Here is a 27,014-nt window from a genome sequence, read left to right as displayed (position 1 = left end):
TCTTTTGTAGCCTGGCCTTCCTTCCACTTCCTATATGTATCCCTTTTTGTTTTCAGTTCATCAATAAGCTTTTTGTGGAGCCACATTGGTTTCCTCTGTTGTCTTCTATCTTTTCTCCTTGTTGGAATTGTTTGTAACTGTGCCTTTAAAATTTCATTTTTTAGATACATGTCAGGAATTTCTTGGAAGGGCCGCTTTTGGCAGTATTGGTCTCCCAATTGAAGTCCCCCATCACTACTATATCACACTTCCTTGAAACACTGGCAATTTGTTTCTCAAAAGTTTTGTCCTCGTCTTCTCCTTGATTGGGTGGTAAGTAGTACAATCCGATTATCATGTTCTTTTTATTCCTTGTCCCATTTATGTTAATCCAGATGCTCTCGATGGGGCTCCCAGTCTGATCCGCCTGTATTTCTGTGCAGGGATAGGTATTTTTAACATATAGTGCAACTCCACCTCCCTTTCTATTTCTTCTGTTCTTTTTGAAGAAGTTATATCCTTCAATTGCTATATTCCAGTCATGGGAGTCATCCCACCAAGTTTCAGTTATACCTATCAAGTCGTATTTGCCTTCATGTAATAAGCGTTCAAGTTCATTCTGTTTGTTTCCCATGCTCTGGGCATTAGTATATAGGCATCGAAAACCATGTGTTTTATAATCTGGCTTTGTTCCTACCTTGTTGCAGACACTATTTTGGGACACTGTTGGAGCTGTTCTCTGTACTGTGGTGCATTGGCCTTCATCCATTGTTGCCTCAAAGTTTACTTCTCCCGCACCCATAACATTCAGTTTAAAGCCCTCCTGATCAAGTTCTGGAACTCAGACCAGATTCAGGGCTAATTCTTATGTAATTGAAACAGTGTGGTGGCTGTTCATCTGTGACTACTTCCAACACTGGTTTGGTGATTTAGGAAAAAGGGATCATATGGGAAGGGTGGAATCACATGGGAAGAACTATGCCATCAACAGAGGCCAGAGTGGGGAGGAAATGTTACAAGAGAAATAGCAAAACAGAAGCAAAAACTATGCTGCTTCCGTAATATTAATACAGGTTCTTGTGTCCGATTTTTTGCAATATGAATAGAGAAAAGCAAGAGTCCCTTTTTAGAAATGAGAACATGCTGGTTTCATGGAAAAACACAGATCAGCAAAGCCTTGCGATCAAGTGGAGTCATCACAAAATCACATTGGTACACAGTCATATTGAAAACAATTCCTCCAAACAACATTTGGCTGTGTGCTCACCATCATTTGAATCAGCCTGGAGAACTAAATGTATTATTTATCATTTAAAACCTTTCTAAACCGCCCTTCATCAAAGCAGATTTCAGGGTGGTGTACAATAATATAAATAATAACATTATTTAAATCCTAAATAAAATACTAACATAAAACAGCCATAATACCTTTTTTTGAGGCAAACTAAGCAATTGTGTGTATTAAAATACCTGGGTAAATAAAACCATCTTAATCTTGTGCCAAAAGATAGTAATATAGGACCCAGGTTTTACCTCTTTAGGGAGGACATTTCAAACCTGGGGCACCACCACCAAAAAGGTCCACCACTAAAAAGGCCCCCAAAGCCAGCCCCGAGGACAGCACCTGGAGTAGGATCTCAGCAGAAGATTATAACATGGGTCGTCTTGGAAAAACATTTCTTCAAGAATTTGAGTCACATTTAGAGCTTTAATGCATAAGCACAGTGGCTATACTATTCCTGATCAGGAATGTCCACAGCTGGCAAACCAGCCGAAGCTTGTAAAAAGATACTTCTGTGGCACTGAAGCTATCTGGGCTTCTAGTAACAAAGCCAAATTGAAGAACATCCTTAGGCTGCAAACCTGCACTTTCAAGGGGAATGAAACCCTGTTCAAAACAACTTGAACACCGATTCCCCAGAACATATAGCAATGATATATATGAGATGAAATTTATTAGGATTATATTATATTTGTCAGTATTGCAGCCAGGTCACCAGTTCACAACTGTAAATGAGAATATAAGGTTCTGATTCTTCAAGATAGAAGATATCTCCCTCTGGTGAAATTTTGACACAGAATGCATCTTGGTTCTTTTGGTCTTTATAATTCATTGTAAATAAGCCTACAAAAGTTATTAACATGCAAATTTAAAATTAAAATTTCATTTTTTGTGATTTGTTTCCTGACTACTCCTCACTGGAAGGAATTATTTGTATTTGGGGTTATTTGGAAGAGAATCTGCTTTTCCTTGTAAAATCTAGTCTCATTACCAAGTATTTTGGGACTTGGTCTTCATTTTGAGAGTCAGTGTCTTAAGTTTATATAATATGGACAAGTCCTATAAGCATAAATCATTTCCAGCCATTGAGAAAGTTCACTACAACTGGTCATAGCGCAAAGTGGTTACCTTATGACTAGGTAGTAAGGATGGATAAGAATTTGGGGGATTTGCATAGTTATACAGTGATATTCACACTTTTCTGAATTTTGTGACGCCATTTGCAAATTAAAAAAATAGTACAAAATTGCATACAATAGGAGGAAATGGCTCAAACTGTGAATATTACGGGAAAGTATGCACAAAAATGCAGTACATTAGAGGAAATCACTTCGTGGAAAATGCATATTGCAATGGCGCATACAAAAATGGTGCATACAAGAAATGTGTCTGAAAATACAAATGAATTTTCATGCAGAATGTTTTACCAAAAAAGACTGCAAAATAATGCAGAAAACGAACAGAATGAATTTATTATTGGAAAAATGGCAAACTGAGTGGACTCGAAGTAGACAAATTCATCCATCCCTACCTTGTAGCATGGACAACCCACAATGAAGCGTATGGATAAAGTTATCTTGCTGCAGGCTGAAAAGCATACCTGGCCACGCGATTGAACAATTAGATATGATATGCACTTCAGCTGCACTGCACATTGAATACTCCACATAGCTAAAGATGATTTTTGGTTGTCCAATTTTTAACAACTCTAAAATGCTGAATGTTTTGCAGCTTGAAAACAAGAAGTTAAAATGTAAATGTTGCTATAGTGTATCGATATATGATAGTCTATAGTGGTTGGTGCCATACCTCCCATAACAACAGCAAACACACTCCACATCTGTAGCATAATAAGAACCATTACTGCTTTAAATAAAGCGATTACCACAGAGCCACATGAAAAATAAAAAACTGGATGTTTGGGCTATGCTGATCTTGTCTCTTCTGTTAAATATTCATCCGTCCCCCACCCAGTAATTGAAATAAAAACAATACAAAATGTCATTTTTAAAATTTGAAGAAGATAGTTAAAAATGTTAGAGGCCAAACTATTTCGCAGAAACTTTTTTTGTTGTTTTTGCAATAGAGATGGGGGGAGCGGGGGGAGGGAATGGGAGGAAGAGAAGTTTCAAATAGCAACATTGTCCAAAAGGGTGAAAGGGAACAGATGGCCGTGGAGAATGCAGACTCAAAGCTCTGAAGAAAAGGCCTATATTGACAGATCTTGCTGTTTCCTATTCAAGCATGAACGCTCTGGCATGGAGAGTTAAGACGATACAAGGAGCGACCTCTGTTCCCAGCAACCCGCTACGGGCAACTGGCCTCTGAAGCTTTCTGAGAAAAACAAGGAGGCACAGACAGACAAACAGATATGGCAACAAGCCCAGCTCTTAGCTATCAGGGAAAAAAATAGAAAGGCCAGAAACAGCTGCCTTTTCCTGGCTCCAGAGCCGAGCATTAGAAAGAGTATTTCCAGCCTTTCACATCTTCCTTTTCAGAGCAAGCCTCTTCGAGAGGTCAACCTCAAGCTGCTGGTCTTTGCCCCGAGCTGAGGTGAAAAAAAGGACAGATCAGAACTTGTCTTGCTCATTGAAAACTGGTCCCTTTAATCATAAGAACTCCCTCCAGCAAACAAAAATATTTCAGACATAACCCCCTAATGATAATGCTTGAGGTTTTGTGTGTAACAAGCCTGGGGGATTTACATTTAAAGAATTTAAAGCTGCAGTTCCCACACTCAGGTTTAACTGAGCCCATTCTGTTGTGTGAAGAGCAGAGAGACGTTGTCCCCCCCGCCCTCAAGCACAGGGCTGGGACAGTTAATTATACTCTGGGAATCACACTGCTAACAAGTGCCGTGAGTGTGTGTGTGTGTGTGTGTCTGTGTCTGTCTCACCCTACCACCATATTATAGTCACTGTTATTTTCCTGTGCTGGAAAAAACACATCCAAAGTTCAAACTTTAGACGCAAAAGGTAAAAACAAAAAAACAAATTAATGCTAAAAACCCTCAATGGCTTGGGGTACTGTGGGAATTTGGGAGGTGGCTGCAGTGCACTCGTGTTTTGCTTTTAGAGCAGTGGTTCATGCCTTCCCCCATCACATTTTCACACAGGAAGTATCTATGTAAATATGGCCTAACTTTCTAGCCTCTATGTAAATATGTCTAACTTTCCTTTTACACAGTACTCTAATCAAGGAGTGTCCAACCTGCTCAAAAGTGAAGAAAGCTTCTGAAATATTTGTCACTATACATCTTTCAAATCATGACACTAGAATACACACACACACACACACACACACACACACACACACATGAAAACTGAACTTCTTGGGATTGAAAGCCAGCAACTAAGTGCTCCAGGTCCTTGTACAACGTGTGTGTCACAACTTTCTCATTCTCGTCTAACTCAAGAGTCACAATATTATTTTATTACTTATTTATTATTGCATTTATATCCCACCTTTATTCCTCCAAGTAGCCCAAGGCAGCGTACATAATCCTCCTCCTCCTCTTCATTTTATCCTCACAACAACAACCCTGTGAGGTGGGTTGGGCTGAGAGTGTGTGACTGGCCCAAAGTCACCCAGTGAGTTTCCATGGCCAAGTGGGGGCTAGAACCTGGCTCTCCCGACTCCCAGTCCAACACTTTAGCCACTATACCACACTGGCTAAAATATCAGAATCATTCTACTTTACAGTTTCCATAAATACACCTCTGGAAGCCCACAAGGGCAAAGTGATTTCGGAAGGGAGCCTTGTCCTGGAAAAGCAGCAGGTGGGGAGTATTTACGCCCCCACCCCCTCTCCAAATTGCACATTCTAGAAGCTGTTTTTCTTTCAAAGGGGCTTTTGGGCCTTGCTATATGCTTTTGGGTATAGCATGTCATTTGGCCCTTGGCAATGGAGGCTGATCCACTGAAGTGAATGGCACATTGTCCCACCAGGTTCAGGGTGCCTGCTTCACCTTCTTTACCCCTGCTTCCTTATTTACAAACAGTCCAGGAGGCAGAATTCGCTGTCAGCCTTCTCTTAGGATGCAATCCTATGAGATCTGCCCTTGATGCTTATAAGCCTCCGAATCTGGAGGCTTACGATCATTCAGTGCAGAGTGGGAGGCACAGCAGAGGCGAATCATCACTTTTGCTGCTTCTCTCGCTCAGCGTTTTATCTAGATGGGCTTGTTCACCCATCTCGATGGGGTGCCACAGAGAGAGAGGAAAGGAAGCTGGAGAGGCCTGGAAATACTGTGTAAGGCGGCCTCTCCAGTCCCTTTCTCCCCCATAAATAGAAATGCCCTATTTTCCACCACAGTGAGGCAGCCGGCACGGTTCTTATTGAATCCACTGGCCAATGAGGGACTCAGAAGGGTGGCAGGGCCCTCCACCGTCTGGTCAATGAGCCAGCATTTAATTAATATATTGTATTAAAAGTGTCACTTCCTAAATACTATAACTATTATAAATTTTCAGTGGAAATCGCCACTGAAAATTTATAATATTTAAGATTTTTTATTATTCTAGTTTTCATAGTATATTATATATGTAATTAAAAAGAGTGTTCCATATAGCCACCAGGTTCACAAGCTTCCCTGTCCATCCCTACACGTGTCAGCTAGACGGGCTCTAGCAGAAATTGAAGGAAAGTAGGACAGAGTGGCTAAAAACTCTCCACTGCTCCTGTTACTCCTTCCATCCTGCATAGGATGGGCAGAGGGCTCTGAGAATGGAGCCCTGCAGCCATCAAGCATCAATCTGGTAGAATTGCACTCTTACTATCATTGCAAGAGAGGAGGATGGAGACAAAACCAGAGTTAGTATGATCTGCCTATCAGTGGTTTGGCTCCTCTGACCATTGGCTTTGGCTCCACCTATCATCCCAACAGGCACCAGCTGCCACTAGCCCTTAGATATAAACTAAAGCCCTACAGTATAATGCAACATGTCGAAATGCTATAAATTGCTACATCAATTGCAGCAGGAACGGAAGTACGTTTGGCTGGAAGAAATAAATTAAATATATACTTTTATTCTACTATTTAATTTATTTCTTCCAGCCAAACATTCTTCCAGAAATTACAAATGTCCTTGGAATGCAAATAGTCTGATGTTACATTAAAACCCTTATTTTGCCAGAGTACGAGAACGAATGTGTTAATACCAATGAAAAAAGCAGCACTTGCAAATTGGGTCTGTCTTTCACATTTCAAGACAGGTGTCCCCCAAAGTATATTCCCACACATTCCATATACCACATCTGTTGTCTAATGCAATGTTAAGCTGCTGTAAGAACAGTGGGAGTTTTAAAATGTGATATATAAAAATGTTAACTGATCTCTCACAACATCTATCTGCACACGAGTAGTCTTGTCACTTCCAAACAAGATTTATGTCAAGAGACGTTTAGCCCTTGTTACACCACACCAAACAACAATATCCTTCTTTTGGGATCCATCCTTTAGGAAATAATCAGACATGTCTACATGTATTTAATACCACGGAAATAAGTTGTTTTGGGAAATATAAACCAGATAAAATTCCATTTATTTCCTTCGTTTTGCTAAGACTCCAAAATTCCCATCATTCTTCTACTTCATATTCAGTCCTTTTGAAATCCCATTACGTATACCGGGGGAGGCCTAATCCTGCCAACAAGGGTTCTCAATGCATAGGTTCTTGCCTTCCCCAAAAAGGATTAAATGTGCAAATATGCCTCCAAACATATTAAATATACAAAAATAAAATATAAAACTGAAAGATGAGATCTGGGATAAGGATAAACATGGAAGGAGTTCTGAAAATGCCTTCTTCATATTAGTTATTATCTATTTCGTATAGTGCTGATTTTCCAGAACAACTTCAGGAACAGAGGCGAAATCTAGCAATGATCCAGGAGCACTGTGGGCATGATCCAGCCAAAGTTTGGCAAATTAATAGTGCAATCCTAGACATGTCTACTCAGAAGTAACAACCACTAAGTTCAATGGGACTTACTCCTAGGTAAATGTGTATAGGATTGCAGCCTAACTTTCATTAATTCCAATAAGAAAAACGTAAGGTTATACTTTACGCTTTCATTTAAATACGTGAAAGTTATATATGCTTAATGTGGCCTGAACTGTGCCTTTTAGAATTAGATGTGGAGGTTTGCAATGCATAAGGGAGGGAAAGCAAGAGCAGAATTCAGAGTGGGCCTGATCAACTAAGTTATTTTAAGGGGTAGGCCCAGCCCATCTAGTTATTAATAATGTGGGGTCTCGGTATTTAACCATTTAGTTGTGTTACGTAACAGAAAACAACAGAAATATTTAGAATATTGCATTTCACTGGTGTCTTCCATCTGTACAATGGGTAAATGTTTCTAGCCTGTGACAGGCTAATTTTTTTTATCTACTTTGCAAATGCTTAATTCCTTGATAATATGCTACATATATGCTATGCTTTGTGACTTGCTATGCAGTCTGCAGATGAGATCATGTGCCTGAGTTATTGCCTCTGCATATATTTCAATGTGCCACAAACACAAAACTAGTCTGGATCATGGTAGATTGATAGCAGCGGCTTCATTTCTGCAGAGTTCTTGAGTTGCTCAGGACTGCTTAACAATAATGGTCAGAAAAGTGCACCAACACAAAATACTTCTGTAGTAAAATTTGCATTAAGAATGCATTTGATTGTGATTTGTAGTATATAGACCAGAGGCCAGACAGTGCAGCATTACTAATTCAGGAAAACTATATTCCCAAGCAGCGGAAGTGTTTTGTGCTTTTTATTCAACATTTATTTTTGTAAATATTCAAAAGCAATTACATTTTGTACTTGGGGAAATGAATTAATATCCTCAGCACAATCTTTCTTACCACCATTACAGAATGTCACAAGCATTTTCTGGAAAGGAGAAAAGAATTGTCAAACAAATTAATAAAACATGCTGCACCATCTTTTTTTAAAAACAACAACTTTAAAACAGAGTTTAAATTTTGTAAAATTGATCGGGAAGGTGCATTTTTGCATTGCAGAATTTGTGCACTGGAGAAAGCGTAGCAATTTTAAATGCATATCACCCAAATATAAAATGCATCTTTTTGTTTGGTGTTGCTTAAAGTGGCAAATTGCACCAGGGCAACCAGAAAAATACAACCCAACAACAATGCACATTATGGATGAAATTCTGTCAAGCACGAATTCAGAACCCAGTTGAATCACTTTCTCTCCATAATTTCAAATCAATTGAATCATTAACCCAGGGCTTGGGAATTTTTGGCCTTGCCGATGTTGGATTGCAAGTCTCATCATCCCTCACTACTGACTATGCTGGCTAGGACTGATGGGAGTTGCAGTCCATCATTATCTAGTGGGCTAGAAGTATCCTACTCCTACACTAACCAAACTCTGGTTTGTCCTAATAAATTCTTTGAACGTATTTGGATCTCCTGCCCTCATTCTCCAAAACCAGTTTGCCTTTGAAGTAGAGGATAGCACTATTTAAGTCAGAACAACACAACATGCGGATGCTGCTTTGGGAAACAATCAACATTTCTTTAGAGAAAAAGTGTGCTTCAAGCTGAGAATACAATGCTCCCAGGGTATTTGAATTACAGGACAGATGTTGCTGGATTTAAAGGAATGGATGCGCAGCCAATCAACTACAAACACATATTTTATAATATTTTAAAAGTCTCTTTGGTCTCCTTTTCCTTGAATTTGTCACGGGAGCCAAAAGAACATGGTAACTTCTTCTTCTTTGTTGACTTTTAAAGCATTCTCAAAAATACTTGAGACACAGGGGGGCAACAGTGGGGTATGTGAATATTTGCAGTCCTGTATGTCAGATATTTGGCTGTGCTGAGAAATAAATGTCCTATTTATTCGCAAGGCCAGATGTGGTGGAGGCAGCTCTGATGCAAACTTCCTTTGCGCGCTTTGCCAAGGATTTCAACCCTGACCCATAGAGACATTCTCTACGGGAGGTGAAAGGCAATTTACTTTCCAGGCTTAGATCAAATGCTAGCTCTGCCAAATACGACAAATTGAATGAGATGCTTTGAAGACTCAGACTTCATGTTTCTGACTGTCTAAAAAGGGAAATCGTGACTTACCATACTTCTTATTCTCAAGAGTGGAGAGAGGGCAGTCTTTGCCTCCTAGACAGCATCACCTCCCAGATGAAGTGAAAGTTTAATTTTGCTTCATCAGGGAGAGAATACTCCTTGCCTTTGCAGACACAGCCTGCCAGGCAGAAACCTCTCAACCCCTGGCACTAGTAAGTGAATAGTGCAGACACCAATTGTGACAACACTCCAAATGTAACAGAATACTGTTGAAAGTAGTGAAAGGGACAACCCTGAGAGGTCCTTTCTAACCTCACATATTTATTTATTTATTTATTTATTTATTTATTTATTTATTACATTTCTATACCGCCCAATAGCCGGAGCTCTCCGGGCGGTTCACAAAAATTAAAAAAAATCAAAGTATAAAACAACAGTATAAAACCATAATATAAAATACAATATAAAAGCTAAACCAGATAAAAACAGCAGCAATGCAAAATTACAAATTTAAAACACCAAGTTAAAATTTATTTATAGACAGTAAAAATACTGGGAGAATAAAAAGGTCTTCACCTGGCATCTAAAAGCATATAATGTAGGTGCCAAGCGAACCTCCTTAGGGAGCTCATTCCACAGCTGGGGTGCCACAGCAGAGAAGGCCCTCTTCCTGGTAGCCACCTGCCTCACTTCCTTTGGCAGGGGCTCATGGAGAAGGACCCCTGAGGATGACCTTAGGGTCCAGGCAGGTACATATGGGAGGAGGTGTTCCTTCAGATAACCTGGCCCCAAGCTGTTTAGGGCTTTAAATGTTAATACCAGCACTTTGAATCGGGCCCGGACCTGGACTGGCAGCCAATGAAGCTGGAAAAGGACTGGCGTAATGTGGTCTCGTCGGCCAGTCCCTGTTAGTAACCATACTGCCCTGTTTTGTACCAGTTGAAGTTTCCGGACCGTTTTCAAAGGCAGCCCCACGTATAACACATTGCAGTAATCCAAACGAGAGGTTATCAGAGCATGGATAACTGTAGCTAGGCTATCTCCGTGCAGATAAGGGCGCAGTTGGTATATCAGCCTAAGCTGATAAAAGGTGCTCTTTGCCACTGAGTTCACCTGTGCCTCAAGTGACAGTTCTGGATCCAAGAGCACCCCCAAACTACGGACCCGATCCTTCAGGGGGAGTGCAACCCCGTCCAGGACAGGGCAAACATCACCTCGCCGGACAAATGAACCACCCGCTAACAGTACCTCCGTCTTGTCCAGATTGAGTTTCAGTTTATGTCTATGACATATGTCTATGGCATGGTTAAGATTTAACACTAATGTTGTGTACCTCAACCTGGATCCCTCCAGATGATTCAGAGTACCAATCCCATCAGCCCTAAGCCAGCACAGCCATTAGTCATGGATTGATAGGACTTGTAGCCCAAAACATCTGAAGTGACCTAGGATGAGGAAGGCTCATTTAGCATTACATACATGAGCATTGGGCTCACGTGTTCCTCCTCCTCCTCTTGTGGTTTTGAGGAGACTGGAAGTTCTCACTTCTGTTTTCAATTAAGCCACTTCCAGATGATGGCTGCCAAAGCCCGATAAGTCTTCCCTCCTGCCCAAGGCATGCTGGGAATTGTAGGCATAAGCCTAGGTCTCTGAATAACATGTTAATCTTTGAACACCATCTGAAGTGTGGTGGGAGACAGTTGGAGAGTGGACCTTCTTATTTGTAGCACCCTGCTTATGGATTTCTTTTTCCCAGGCAAGCTTGCCTAGTGACTGCATTAATGGCTTTCCAGTGCCAAGTGATTTTTTTCCATTTTCCAAGGCCTTTTAACTTGATGAAATTTTTTATGCTGCTTGGTTTTTTCTGTTATAATTAAACCACAACATTCCAAGACAGATGCAGGAATTACTGAATAATGTTTATGATTCTTATATAAAAGCCATTGAAACAGAAGAGTGAATGGAGGAATGACTGATAGCTGAGGCTAGAATGGAATGGTGGGTGGGGTTAGTGGCAGTTGGAGAAAGTCAGGTAGAAGGAGAACAAAGACAGATAGTGAGAGATCAGGAAAGTGGGACTAGAGTTAGGACTGAGAGATAGTGACTTGGTTTGCACGTAGTGACCTGGATTGCAACCCCATGCTTTCTTTAAAATCATCCACTCTACATGCCACTACTACACCTCCCAGAATGCCTTTGGTGGCCTGCAGGTGCCTGCGTCCTCTGAGAAGGGCTTTCCTCCTCTCCTTGATCGTACTTGGACCTTATAGGAACATGAAGGTAGGCTTCTGAGTGGTATACAGACATTAGATCATTTTTCAACCTCAGTGGATTTGTCCTTCCATAACCATTCTAGAGCACAACCTTTTGCCACAATCTCAATGCTGAAGAATCTCTGGGGATTCTGGCCATTTGTGGCTGAAACACTGGTAGTGACCTTCAGTGCTGCCAGGACATGATGGTATGAGAAGTGTTGTTTCTTCTCAGGTTTGAAGGACAATGAATAACCTGAGGTTCCAGCTATGGAGGGATCTTTGGGAAAATACTGGATACAATCTCTCTTAATTTGATGCTGCTTCAGTTTATAGAAAGCTCTGAGGATTGAAAAGAAGCTTAAGTTGGATGTACTACTCATTTTTTTTATTATATTAATACCCTGCTCTTCTTCCTCTAGAAAGTTCAGGGAGACACAGTTCTTTCGTCTCCCATTTTCTCTCCAAAACAATCTTGTGTAGTAGGTTAGGCTGAAAGATACGGACAGTTCCAAGATCATCCAGGAAATTTCATGGTTGAGTAGGAATTTGGATTAGGGTCTCTCTGGCTCTCATCCAACCACTGTACCACATCATCTTTGAATGTGAATGCTGACGAATTGCAGCATGTGAGATTAACCTGGCTGGAACTAGAAATGACTGCCATAATTCAGAACCGCTGGTGCGATGTTCTTCATTCGTTCTGGAGGGGGTTTATAGGCTACATTTGTTTGAGAAACACAGCAATAAATTATTGTGCTTTCTCTATAGTTACATAGCTCAGAGACATAAGCTCAGCAGTACTAAGAAAATCCTTAATCCATCCTGATTTAAATGTTAGTTTTTAAAGGTAATTAGAGCAATAGTCTTTCACTTCAGCTTCCTTCTTCAGAAACTAGGAGGCACGTAGTGACCTCCAAGGAGCACAAGACTTATTTCATCATCATTACCCTCTGGGTATACTCCCTCATTATCCATCCTTTTATTTCTGCCCAGCTCAGTAAACAACCTTTGCTGGTGTCTGCCCAGCTTTCACATATACTATTCCATTCTTCTCAACACAGACTATCAGTTTGTCAAGATTTAATCCTGCAGTGGGTCCTGAACCTGAAGCATTAAAGGCATTGGACTGTGATTAGCTTGGGTGCTGCTGCCAATCTCTAACTATAAAAGAAGAATGAGTGAAGGGATGGCTGACAGCAGAGGCCAGAATGGAATGATGGGTAGACTTAATGTCAGTTGAGATAGCAGGTAAGGAGAATCAAGAGAGAGGGGGTGGATTAGAAGAGAGGGAGACAAGTTATTGAGACCAAAGATGTTGTATCAAGTTATTTGAACTATCATTTATTACTATTTATCAGATTACTCTTTCTGCTATGTAATTTCCCCTTAAACTTCTGGTAATCAAAATTCTGAGCAATTCAAGGGTTGTACCTTGTTCTTTCCCCTGCAAACCCCCCCCCCCCAACAAATCCCAGAAATTCTGATCTCACAAATTTAAATCCAAACACTAGAAATGAATTGTGATATGGAATGATTCCCTACAGTGCTCAGGGCCCTAGAGGCCACTGGGTCCGTATTTTTCCTATTCCTCTCCAAAAATACCTGCTGCCATTTGCAGAGAGCGGTAGGGCCCTTCTCTTTATATCCTTAAGCTGTGTCCTTCAAAGCTAGCACAGGATGAGATATGCCAACTTTAGAATATACCCAGATCAAAACACAGGTAGTTAAAAGATTAAACATATATTTATTTATTGAACATATCAGCATCCAGAACTGACAGCATATTTTTGTCAATGAAGAACTCAGCTGTTCTGACAGTCCAAACCTTCTTCCATATCTTTCAAGACATGAACTGGATGTACTTTTTTATAGCGACACAATAGTAAGAATGGATGAGCCCAAAAATGTAAATCAATCTAGCCTAAACAGGTCTCTAAAGAGAGTCACTGGTTAAGAAAGAGACAGATATCCCACAAAGGTGCCTTGATGGAACTGCGCATAGAAACAGGATACCATCTAAACATAAAGCAATGATCAGAAGGAATATTAACACAACAATGATCTTTGGCATTTCCTAGTGCATTGAGATAATGCTACCGTTTTGCGGGGAAAGCAGGTCTGAAAATATGTCAGACACAGCTGAAAACTTTGGAGGGGGGAATCTATCGTTAAAATAACACTGATGATATTCCCTTCTAGATCTGGATAAGACTTACTAAAATCAATGCTGTATCTAATCAACTGGATTAACCAAATGAAAGACAGATAATGTAACATTTCTGAAAGGCAGTCTCACTGACTCTGCACTATAGTACTCCCTTTGTTCAAACTGTATTTTTTCACATTCCTACTGGTCTGTCATATTCCACCTAGTGACAAAAAAGGAACAGCAAATTATAATGTGCCAAAGGATAAACTTGAATCATAAAAATTACACTTTTTGAGCTATCTCTATTTCAGTTGTAAATCAAACTGCGTAATTATTAGGCTGAATGGAAAAATTAATAAATTAAAAAGACTGAACAAGCTGAGTGGTTTTTTTTCCTCCCTAGGAGCATCTCATAAGCCTGCACCTTCACATTCCCAGAATGGTTGTTTGTCTGAACTTGAAATATAATTTCAGGAAGCATAAGGGAATTGGCTACAATATATTTTAAAAACTCAGAAAAATAGGAATTATGGAACTAAAAATAACAGATTGTAATACAAGTGTGGGCAACCTAAGGCCTGTGGGCCACATGTGGCCCTTGGAGGCAGCCTGTGTGGCCTGCTATGTGTGCCCTGCCCCCCCCATTTCACTCCCATGTTTCTACTGGGCATGAAGTTATAATTTTTTGCCCCAATGTGCATTAAATTACACTTGCTTAAACTGCATTTGCCACTTCAGTGCCCATTTCCCCAGTTTGGATTCTTTTGAAGCTCAATGCAATTAGCTTTTTGTTTTAAATCTAAACAATTTAGTGTCACCATTAAATTTGGCCATGTCACTGCAGACCTCAGATCATTTATGAACAAGCTGAAAACACCAGTCCCAATGCAGATTCCTGGGGGACCCCACTCTTTACATTCCTTCATTGGAAGAACTGACTATTTATTCCCATTCTCTGCTTTTTGTACTTTATCCAGTTACCAATCCAGTTACCAATCCATACCAATCCAGTTACCAATCCATCATCTCTTTTGATCCCACGACTGCAACATTTGTTTAGATGTCTTTGGTGAGGGACTTGGTCAAAAGCCGTTTGCAATTTCGGTAAACAATGTCTACCGGATCCCCCCTGTCCACATGTTTAATGAAACTCTCAAAGGACTCTAAAAGGAGATAGCCCTTTGCAGAAGTCATGTTGATTCTTTTTCATTAGGACTTGTCCTTCTATATGCTTGATAATTTTATCTTTAATGACACACTCTACTGGAAAGGGCAGGTTGCTTACCTGTAACTGTGGTTATTCGAGTGGTCATCTGTGCAGTCACACATATGGGCTCTCCCCCATATGTGTGATGCACAGGGACCATGAAGAAGAACAGACATGAAGGTAATTGGCCTGTAATTTCCCAGATCCCACTTGGATTCCCTTTTAAAAATTGGCATTACATTGGCCAGTCTACAGTTCTTTGGTGCAGAGACTAACTTTAGGGGCATGTTATATATTTTTGTTAGAAGATCAGCAATTTCACCTCTAAGTTCTTTACAAGCTGTCAGATGAATGCGATCTGGACACAAGGATTTATTTGTTTTCTATTTGTTTATAAGGTCTATAACTTCACCTCTTATCACCACTATTCCACAGTTTCCCTTCCTGAAAATATTTGTTCAGGAACCCTACATTTTCAGCAGTGTAGACAAACGCAAAGAATTAATTCAGCTTCTCTGCAATCTCTTCACATTCCTTTAATACTTCTTTAATCCATTGTCGTCCAACAGTCTAACTGCCTCGCTTGCCAGTTTCCTGATTCTGATGTATGTAAATCATTTTTTATTGTTGGTCTTAATGTTATTAATGACATGTCCCCCCAAATCCCTCCCTCTCCTTTTTGCACCCTTTATAGCAGGGACAGGAAATGTGGGGTCCTCCAGATGCTGTTGGACTGCACTACCATCCTCTCTCACTATTGGCTATGCTGGGTAGCGCTGATGAGAATTCTAGCCCAACAATATTTGGAAGGCCACATTTTATTCATTTATTTGATGAATTACATTTATAACTCACCTTTACATTTTATTTATTACATTTATATCCCACAAGATAAGTGTTACATGTTCCTCTGAACAGGCACAATTTTAAAAGCAACAACCAAAACAATGATTGGCTGTGGGCATCCTCCATGGACACCCTATTCTCCATTTAACTGTTGTTGGTTCTGGTTGGCTCAGGGAACCAACACACCATATATGTCAAGCTGGCAGAGCTGTCCTCGGATGCCCTGCCTGGGCTGCCTTTGCCTGGACTCAGTCTGGAGTTGTCAGAGCAAGGGGGTATCAGCTCGGCAGTATACTAGCTGGTAGGGATGTGCTCCGCTTCTCCTCAGACCGGAGAAGCAGGAGCGGATCGGGGGGCTTCACCTCCGCTTACAGCGGAGGCGAAGAGGGTCAGGGGAGCAGCAGAGCGTTGTGGAGTGGATCAAGGTGAAGGCGGATCCTTTGCCTTGATCCAGAGCTCCGCAAAAAAGGTAAGGGGGTTTACTTGGCCCTGTCGCTGTCGCTGCCGCCCATGCGGTGACAGTGGCAGAGTCAGGTAAGGGGGAGGGGGTCTTACCTGCATCCGTCCGCAGCCCTGTGGCTGCTTCAACATAGCCCGAGGCCTCAACCAGGAAGACTAGGCCGCAACTGCGGCCTGGTCTTCCTGGTTGAGGCCTCGGGCTCCGTTGAAGCAGCCACGGGTCCGCAGACGGATGCAGGTAAGGGAGAAGAGGGAGGTTTTTTTTACCTGGCCCTGCCACCGCCGTCCGTGCGGCGACAGCGGCAGAGCCAGGTAAGGGGGCAAGGGGGAGGGGGATCTTACCTCCATCCGTCTGCGGTCTCGCGGCTGCTTCAACGGAGCCCGAGGACTCAAACAGGAAGACTAGCCTGGTCTTCCTGTTTGAGTCCTTGGGCTCCGTTGAAGCAGCCACAGGTCCGCGGACGGACGCAAGTAAGGGGGAGGAGGGAGGGGGTTTACCTGGCCCTGCAGCCACCGTCGCCCATGCGGCAATGGTGGCAGAGCCAGGTAAGGGGGAGGGGGGTCTTACCTGCATCCGTCGCGGCCTGTCGCCACCTTCACTAGAGCCCGCGGCTCAACCAGGAAGTGTAGGCAGCAGCCGCGGGCTCTAGTGAAGCTGGGATGGGCCGGGACGGACACAGGTAAGGGGGAGGAGGGAGAAGGGCCTTACCTGGCGCCACTCCCCACCACTGCGGAGCTCCAATTCGAGCCCCATCCACAATTTGCAGATCGGGGGCAAAGAGGATCGGGGGCTCCGTGCACATCCCTACTAGCTGGTTCGTTGGTTGTGGGGAGTTAGAGAGTGGCATGGATTGATGAGGACACAGACGGGACTCTACTCCCCACCCATCGCCTCTCTCTACTTGTAAAAATTATAAGGATCCATTCCTTGGTATCTTTGCTTTTTCATCATAGTGGTGCCATGAAATGCTGGATCCGTGACTCTTACGTTGCTCCCAGAAGCAAATCCACTGCCCCTTAGAGGCATCCAAGCACCCAAGGAAGTTTTCAGTCTTCAACTCCTGGATTCTCTTTCTCTCTGTATAAACTGTAGTTTTGTTTTTTCTTCATACGGAGAGACCTCAGCTCAGGCCCCTTAGCTGCCAGGGGCAGGTGTGTGACTCTCCCTGGATTCTGATGGGTTTCTTCCTTTCAGAACACTAAAGATATCTCAAGCTATGCCCTTGTCCAAATTTCATATTCTGTCTAGGTATTGCTTTAAGGAAAACCAATAATACGAACATGGTTCACATTACTACCCACAGCATAATAAAAAGGCACATCCAGCACCATGTGGCACTGCTGCGCTGCAAAAATCTAGATCCTGTTGATTTGGGTGGTCCCCAACTAAAAATCATAAAGGTTCATGAAGCTCCTTCCCTCAGATCCATGTTTTTGCACCACTTTACCCATCATTTTTATGGTGCAGTCCATGGACAAGGTTGTGAAACTGTAACTTCATGCTAGATTATAGTGATCTAGAAAAATCATGCAAATTCAGGAAGAATCATTCAAAGTGATAAACTCGACTGAAATTGTGGATGAAGACCCATTTTAATGGTCTTCCTTGGTGAAGCAAGAATTACAAATCTTGAGAGAAGCCTGTTATTTTGAATTTTCAATGGTAAGGGTCAGGAAAAATTCATACAAGTGGAGGTGTTTGCATGCTTAGAGCTTAAGGGACTCAATAAATATTACATTCCAATAAAACTACTGCTTTTTCTCTTAAACAGTTACTGCAGTGCATTCCTTTCCATATCTGACTTATTTCTTCAAAGCCCTGTTTTTGACCCTCCCTTACCCTTGAAAACTAGGGCAGATTCTGTGGTTTACAACACTACTTCTGTACTTATGACACATCACCACGTTTCCTTCCCCTCTCCGTCTGATTCAGATCTCCAGTTGTTGCAATAACATTTCTGCCAGGATGATTCATCAATACCTAAAACGCAGTACATCCAAAACAATATTTTGCCCTGATCATGTATGTTTGAATCCTGGTGTACACATTGGTTCAAGGATTTTCCTATTCTTTGGAGGCCAGGTTTCCTGTTTGTGGTAGCCCTTGGTCACTCTCTCTTAGCTCATGCATCCATTTCAGATGCATGCCAAGAACAGATTTTCAGCCTCAGTCCAGCTTGGAATGCAAGATCACTGGGGACGTTTGACCTTCCCTTCTTTCTTTGGCTCCAGTCTCCCAGCAGCCTCTATGAAAGGAAGTAACAAGCTGCTGCTGACATGCTGGTCAACAGTTTTTGCTTATTGGCTTCACCTAGGAAAGCAATCCTAAATTGAGGGGTGGCAGGTGATCTGCCATTTCCAAAAGAGGGGGAAGGGTTGCTTTAGTAATTTATGTGGCGGTTTTAACTCCCCCCCCCCATCCACAGTATTGGTTTCAATTTTGTATGTGTGGATGTGGGTAACTAAATTACCTCCAGGCTGGCATAGTTTAGGGCTTGGTTCTGGGGCCTCTTGGGGAAGTGAAGGGGCTTTGGAGCCACTGGAGCCAAGACCACCTCTGACCTGCTCTGGGTTAGAGCCTAGCCCCAGCAAAACCACCACCAACAGCTTTCTACATGTCCACTTGGGGCCTCCACCATACATGTCCCCTGCCACTGGTAGAGCTCTGCTTCTCCTCTCACCCCCATCCAAAACTTCTCCAGCCAGCAGATGCATGACTTTGGATCCCTCTGTAGAATCTGATTGTTTTGCTGCTCTTTCTTGATTCTTCCTGAATCTTGCCCAGTCTGTTCATTCTCAGGTTTCCCCCAAACTTGCTGTACCAACCACATCCTGGCTTTCTTGGCAGGATAGTCCAATCAGTTAGACAGCCATATAGTACTGGCTTAATTATAGAGTCCTCCCTCTTCCTTGCAATCACCCTGCCTTTTACTCCAGAACATTGCCAAAGACTGCTCTCTCCTTTCCATGTCTGCAATGATGTGCTGAGTTTGGCTGCTCAAAGTACTGCTCCTATATTGTAGGCCATATTTTACATGGAAACAGCTCTGCATATAATAGAATGTTCACACCAGTTAAATGAATTTTATTTCAGTTCTTCTCACTCCCCTTTGTACTACACAATCTTATGCAACTGCCGTTAATTTAAAACCACTTTAACAGGAATTTGCAGTACTTCTAGTGTCATTATATCTGCCAGGCAATTTTTTTTTTACGAAGAACTTAAAGGGGACGGGGGAGGCCTGTGGGGGGGGGAATCCAAAACGCATTCAAGCTGAGTAGTATTAAATTTCATTATGCGGTTGCATTGCTAATTCTGACTTCATGGAACAATTGCTTAATTTATTAAGAACGTTAGAACATCTCTGCTGGATCAGCCTACGGGTCCATCTACTCCAGCATTCTGTTTCCCATAATGGGCACAAGCTGGACATGAGTGCAACAAACCTCTGTCGCTGTTCCTCTTCCCCAGCGACTAGTATTAGAGCTGGCCCAAGACATTTTGCCACCTGAGAGGGATGAGCAAATGGCACACGCCCTGTCCCCAGTTCTCAACCAGTGGGTAAGCAAATGAACAGAGGGAGAGCAAGTAGTGAAGGAAAAGTGAGCAAATGGCTGGGCAGGGAGAGCAGGTGGTTCAGGGATGGCTCCAGTTTTTTGTGGGCCCTTTAAGCAACAATGTATATCACCCCTTCTCCTCTAAGGCCCCATCCCTTACTCTTCTAACTACACTTCCGACAGACCTTGCATATCACTTCAAACATGATGCTCTTGAACTGAATCAGTGCAAGCAGAGAATAATCAAATGTAGCGAAATTACGTGATGGTCACATATTTTTTAAAACAACTTCAAAGGCTCGTTTCCCACCTTCACTTTTGTTAAAGTTGATTTTTACATTTCTAAAGTGTTACATGGGGAATAGTACTTATGAATGCAGCCATTGGTGATAGCTGTTACTTATTATGTCAGGGAACCTGTTCCTAAGCTTTTTACCTTGGCATGATAAAGTACCAGCGGTCCCCAAAGAGGGGAGTCCATTCTAAGAAATGTTGTCCACATGAAACATATGAGGTAAAAATAGCTTTTTGTTTTGGTTTTACATTTGGGAAGGGGGGCAGCTGGGGCCTCAATGGGCTGCACATTGCCCACCCCTGGTTAAAACCCTGTTACTTGGGTCCAGGACATCATAATGTATTTTAATATCAGGAGTCCACATTTCTACTCATCCACCTTGGCCATGGCGAGTGTTTCATCACCTTCTGTCAAGGGTGCTGAGAGATAAGATCTAGCCTTCCTCTCCAGCATGAAACTGCGAAAGAGTAGGGATTTTGCATTGAGCTTTAGAGGACTCAGCACAATAATGGAGAGGACTCCTGCCCCATCCCCTCCAGCTCTAAGCTAGAAAGGAAAGTTGGGCTGGTGGTTAGCGGTGGTCACCTAAGGTACTCAGTCACCCACCAGCAAAATGAGCCATAACCCTTTAAAGAGGAACTTTTATAAGGGCTGATGCATTGGGAGCACCTGCGCTGCCAAACAAGTGCCAGAAATGAATGCTGGGAATCACAGCTTGGGCCACTGCTCCTCTCCAATGGTACAGTACTTACTTAGGATAAAGTCTTACTTAGGATAAAGACTCAATGAGCACAATAGGACTTACTTTGAGTAAACTTGCCTAGAAACCTGAAAGTCCAGCAAACCAAATTTTGCCTTGGCTACCAAGCCAAACACGTAACTTCAAAGATGACCAAAGCTGAACACACTTCTCAATACATTTATTTTTATTTATTTATTTATTACATTTTTATATCGCCCAATAGCTGAAGCTCTCTGGGTGGTTCACAAAAATTAAAACCACAAAAAACAACCAACAGGTTAAAAACACAATTACGAAATACAGTATAAAAAGCGCAACCAGGATATACTTGCCTGGAATATTGATCTTAAAGACCTATGCCACTGAGGTTTTCTACTTTATTACATCTCACAAAGAGAGTCAACCAATGGCACCTTTCACAAGAGTTACCTACCTACTTACATTTTTTTAAAAAAAATCTTATATCACTCACATTTTGCTTTTATGTCAATCTCACTTCACATATCTGTGCTCTGGTTTCCAGTAGGAGCTTACACTTTCTGCCAACCATCATTTCACAAAGGCCACATCAAACACTTCAGTAAGAAGATTCCTTATTTTATATCCCAAAGCACTTGTGAATAACATAGTACAACAGCAAGCTGCTTGATAATTTAGACAATGAAGTTATTAATACATTATCTATTTGGTGGAAGCCTCAAGGTAGTTAGAACATCTAGCCAGTTACTGTTTCAGAAAGCTGACTTTTTCTTCAAACAAATCCACATCTATGAAATGTTGTTCTACCAATAGCTTTTTGTTTCATTCAAAGAAGGTCATGGAAAAGGCCAGCATGTTCTACAGTCAGTTGGGAGCTTCATTTTTGTGTCAACAACACAAGAACTGCCTCAGAGTTTTGATCAGAAAGTGAGACAGTAAGTCCATTGTTCATTTACTAGTTAGAGTTTACTAGTTACGTTTACTAGTGGCCATCAAAATAGGCAAGGAACTGTGATTAATTCCCCAACAACAACATATCTAATGAAATAATGGGCACATTATTTCTCATCTGAACAAACTCTCATGCGCTAACAGTATTTTTGGCAGAAAACTTGGCATCTGTATTCTGTGGAGTAAATGGCCTACACAAGAACCATTTCGATCAGCAGTTTAGCCTTCCTTATGAATCAGAGTTATATTAGCTTACCTAAAAAGTTTTGACTGAATATTTATTTTAAATGTTTCTTTTGTAAAACAAATGTATTTTTAAATGTGGCATTTATTTAAAAATGTCTAAAGCTGTGATTACCTTTCATTTATAATGTATGCATCAACCCTTCAGAATGGTAATTAGAATTCTCCTACTTAATAGTGGCTCTCTCTAAAACACTAAGCAAGCATATTGGTGCAAAGAACTAGAATAAAAGATAGCAAGACATCTCTCTGAGGGAAAGTCTGCCCATATGTTGAGAATGAAATTCTGTCAATTTTTTAAAAATTATGATTTATGTTCTCAGAGTGGCAAGCACCTCTACACATTTCAATTGCTTCAGTAAACATCAAAATTTGCTACAGCAATCAGGTGGACATTATATGGACATGGACATGCAAAAGAATACCTTGGCCTAATCAGGATTCCCATAAGTGTTTAAATGGGCAGGTATACATATGTTTCGGGCAACTAGTGAGATTTTCAGAGAAGCGCCTTCCTTCTGACATGCTTAGTTGAAACTTACAGATTTTGGCAGAGAATAGTTAGGGTATCTTTCCACTCTTAAAGAGAGTGTCTTTTCTTTTCTTATGATGCCAGCCAAATGGTTTCTGGCCTGCAATAACTGCAGAAGAATGTTTCCTGATGTGCTTGGGCTGGACATGGAAACCCACTATAAACAGAAACATGCCAAAACATAGCCATAAATTAAGCTCACAAGAAGTTGCAGATGGCTTCATACTGAATTGCATGAAAAGGAATATTTACACACACACACACACACCCCTCAGCCCTCCCAGGACTAAAGGGACTTATTTTAGATGAACAAGGCCCTTGCGAAAGATAATTATTCCCCTGTCTGATCCAGTGTCCTGTAAAGCTGTGAGAAACAAATGACCTCCGAGCCACATTGCTGTGTGTACAACTCCAGACAAACAGGGGAGGGGAAGGGAGGCAGTGCTGCAGGAAGAGCCAAATCTATGCTATCATGTCATCCTGTGATAGCAGCCCCTGCTGTGTAATCTCTAGGCACAACAGAAACATGTTGTTTATGCCGCAGGACCTCAAAATATAGTCTGGACACCAATGAGATTATATTGGTGGTTTATGAAAATATAAGGTATCCCATTCTGACATTTCATCTGGAATTGCTCTCATGACAGCTCAAACTTCTGAGCTGAGAAAACCTCGCAGATACACACACCGACCACATATGCACTAACACAAGTAAAGATTCGAGGCTATGAATAAAACTTTTATGATTAAAAATAAAAATACAAAACACAACTTTTATTGTTTAAAGACAAGTGCTTTCCTATAAAAATGCATTAGTGCAATTTTGCCAATGTCTTGGATGGTGGCAGGGGATGAGTGCAGGTTCCTTCAGGACAATGCAATAGGTACAGAATACCTCAGTACATGCTTGCAGAGAATATGATTCAGTTACATGTGCATTTAAAGTACAAACGGTCAAGGGTTCAATTCTGCCATATGTAAGCACTTTTAAGCCCTATTGCTCTCAATGGGTGAATCAAATATGTGCACTCTATGTTATGGGAGAAGGAAGCATTCCTCTAACTGATATCAATAGCATTTAAAAGTATTGATATTACCATTACTAATATTAACATGTACTAAAATATAATCTCAGTGGGGGACAAGGGAGACACACCTATTCAATATGTAAAGGCAGAGGAAAGGGGCAAGGAAGATAACAAAGTCATGACAAATTCTATTCACAGGAAAAATATCTATGTTCCTATACAACTGTATTTATTTATTTATTTATTTATTTATTTATTTATTTATTTGATGTATAATCTGCTTGCAAAATACAGTAATTTTCCAAGGTGGCACACCAAATATAAAAAATGTATTAAAATAAATAAATAAAACACACATACCAACACCAAAATAATAAATAAGAAAAACAATAATACATAAAGAGCAGTAAAATTATATCATTTCAGCCTGCCATTCTTTCATAAAATTCACTCATAAAACCAGAGCCATAAATAATATACAACAACAGAAACCATTGCTCTATCCTTTTAATTAAAACCAATCTGAAATAAAAATGTCTTTAGGGAACACTTAATAGAAAACTGGAGGAATGCTAACCATATCTCCCCAAGGGAAGTGTTCCATAAAAATGGGACCGCTACTAAGGAGGCCCTGTCTCTCGTGAATGCCAGACAGGGTCTAGATAGCTGATCTTAATACTCAGGAAGGTTCATATGGGCATATGTGGTCCTTGAAGTAACTTGGTCCCAAACCATTAAGGGCTTTAAAGGTCGACACCAGCATTTTGAATTGGGATCGAAAGCAAATAGACAGCCAGTGAAGCTGATGCAGAATAGATATAATATTGTTTGTCTGGCCCCTACCAACATCCAGGCAATTCCATTCTGCAGCAGCTGAAGATTCCAAGCCATCTTCAAAGGCAGCTCCATGTAGAGTGAATTATGGTAGTCTAGTCTGAATGTAACCCGGGCATGAATAACTGAGGCAACCCCAGATAGGGTTGTAGTTGGCTTATTCAAACGACATACTTGATACATTCTGATATACATATCTTATGACCATCATGCAGCTTCCCAGTATAGACCAAAAAAAAAATTATTCCACAGAAAAGCACATTCTGTGGTTACAAGGCTTTAGAGAACCACAATATCTAGTTCCCTTCTTCATTAGGTTAGCTGGCAGCATTTGTTCTATATGCTGTGGCTCTCAAGGCTCTGAGAAACTATTCAACCTTGGAACTGACTGTGTGTGAATTTATGAAGAGTGCTCCTTGAGGGTTCTAAAATGAAAACTCTTTAAAACCTCTGAGTAAATTTTCATTTTCACTGGGACTTTTTCCTCCTTACCATCTCCTCACTATTGCATTTGCTGATCATGAACAGAAACCTAAATAAACTTTTTATTGTGTTATGCTATACAATATGAAAATGCTTCCAGCTCCAATGCATTTTTAGTGAGAAAATGCTGCTGCAATTTCCTTATTTAGGAATTCTGAGGCATTTCTGTGTGAATGGTAACATCACAGAACTTTCAAAAAACATTCACTATCTATTTGCAAGCATTTTATGAAGAAGAGAGAAAGACCGATCTGGAATGCCAAAATGGGTGCATGTAGCCCCTGGCTCCAGAAGAATACTTCTCAGCCACAGAAACCATAAGAGTTCAGGCTATGGACAAAGGAGATTCTCCTGGAGCCATAATGGCCATAGAAATATTAAAGATTGTTATCCTGAGGCTACATTAGCAGTGAAGAACTGAACCTCCTTCCTGCTGATCCCTGTGTGACCACACTAGACCCAGGATTTCAGAAGTCAATGGAAAAGGCCTTTTTAGGAAAGCACTGGCAGAGGGAGAGCCCTACAGTACTGAGAAGGTGGACAAGGAAGGCATCTAAAGGGCAGTTTAGGTGCTTACAGGAGCAATGGGGCTTTTGCTGAAGTATGTCCAGAGAAGTGTGAAGAGTTTTCCATGGGGCCTCAGAAAACCAAGCCTAGCCAGGGTTTGCGCTCAAGGTGAGAAGAACATGCTCAAGGGAGCCCATCATAACTAAAAGTCAGATAGAATTATGGAAAAATGAGAGAATGAAAAATAAAATCCTACAAGCAAAATTCCTGAAATGGTACTAAGGTTGTGAAAGCCGAAATAAATGGATGTCTACTGAAGTGGATAACTTATTGATTATTGTAAATTACTGATTGAGCTTTCATAATTAAGCAACTGTTTAATTTATAACTATCAAATATTTACATTTGTCATTGATAACTGATTATTGATTCTTAGTTAATGCAACAGATTGAAGAACTTGGTCAAGGAGGTCAAGAAAAATAATTTGATTTACTTGGTGTCTCTGAAAAGCTAGAAAGAAACAGTTTATTTTCTTTTTTAATGCAGAAAGAGAGGGATAAATACACATTCATATCATATAGAAACAGTCAAGATGATACACTCTGGCTGGTGATGACAAATCAGAGCTAGATCAATCTAGTCTTCTACATGATTTCCTTCCCAATTCAGGAATGCCATTTTAACCAGCACGTGAAAATCCCCGGATATCAAACGACAGTATGGTATTTTTAGAAAATAAAGCAATGTTACTGAAGCAATTCCCTAGTGATTCAAGTGAGTGGAGAGAGAAAATATCCAGAAACAGGACAAACAATAATTACACACAAGCTAAAAAAGAAACTGCCAGCCCACGAACTAACCAGGAAAGGGGGGCAATGCTTGAAATTCAGACACTAGAACAATACTGCAGCTGAGGAACATGGGCAGGACGGTGCTGTTGCACTCACGTCTTGCTTCTGGATTTCCTGTTGAAAGCTGGTCAGCCATTGTGTGAACAGAATGCTGGACTAGATGGGCCCTTGGTCTGATCCGCCATGGCTCTTCTAATGTTCTTCATATCAACAATAAAGATTTCATTTGTGCCAAACTGCTGTTTCTTTTTTTTTTTGTAATCTTCCTTTGGGAGTGGCGGCAGGGGGGATGTGTCACAGAATGTTCACTAAAGAAGTGGTAGCATAGGATAAATACTTTCATTTGGAATGGTGAGAAGGCATGAGTAAGAACTAAAACTTTACCACCCTCAAAAAAGGGGCGAGTGATATCTAATGTTGAGATCTATTCTCAGGCTGCTCATATAACTGGGCTAGTTTAATAGTTTAACTGAAAAAGCACTAGAGCAAGAAATTGTTTCTATACTATTAACAACATTATATGGTTATCTAAGAAACAACAATCTCAGATTTTTGGAGCAAAGAACAACTATAGGGAAATGACCTTGTCTCACTTTCTTGTAGCTTCCCTCTACAGGGGTGGTGGACCTATTTGAATGATCTGATTCTAGAGGCTGATGGAAGCCTGAGAGCTCTGGGCGAGTTGCCAGCTGGCATGGCCGCATGCTTAAAGCCCTAGCCATTCCGAGATGAAATGATGATGTGGGCGGCTGACATAATTGTTCCCAAGTGTCCTCACCCGT

The 27,014-nt window shown here is 41.2% G+C and overlaps 1 protein-coding gene across 4 annotated transcripts in view; it reads right to left on the bottom strand.

The window, feature by feature from the left end:
- The window catches only part of RAD51B (RAD51 paralog B), a 369,395-nt gene that overhangs the window by 195,375 nt on the left and 147,006 nt on the right, over window positions 1–27,014 (bottom strand). The window contains exon 8 of one of the 4 annotated variants that reach the window (XM_063118847.1): window positions 3,735–3,809. The exons of the other annotated variants lie outside the window; for them this stretch is intronic. Coding sequence (XP_062974917.1) covers window positions 3,742–3,809 — 68 coding nt within the window. The 3' untranslated portion in view covers window positions 3,735–3,741. Of the gene's footprint in view, window positions 1–3,734; window positions 3,810–27,014 lie in introns of those variants that run through there. 4 annotated transcript variants of the gene reach the window in all.

Source organism: Elgaria multicarinata, chromosome 2, assembly GCF_023053635.1.
Source record: "Elgaria multicarinata webbii isolate HBS135686 ecotype San Diego chromosome 2, rElgMul1.1.pri, whole genome shotgun sequence".
Classification (NCBI taxonomy): domain Eukaryota; kingdom Metazoa; phylum Chordata; class Lepidosauria; order Squamata; family Anguidae; genus Elgaria; species Elgaria multicarinata.
Note: the sequence above shows the minus strand (reverse complement) of the source record. Positions and strands in the feature narration are given on the sequence as shown.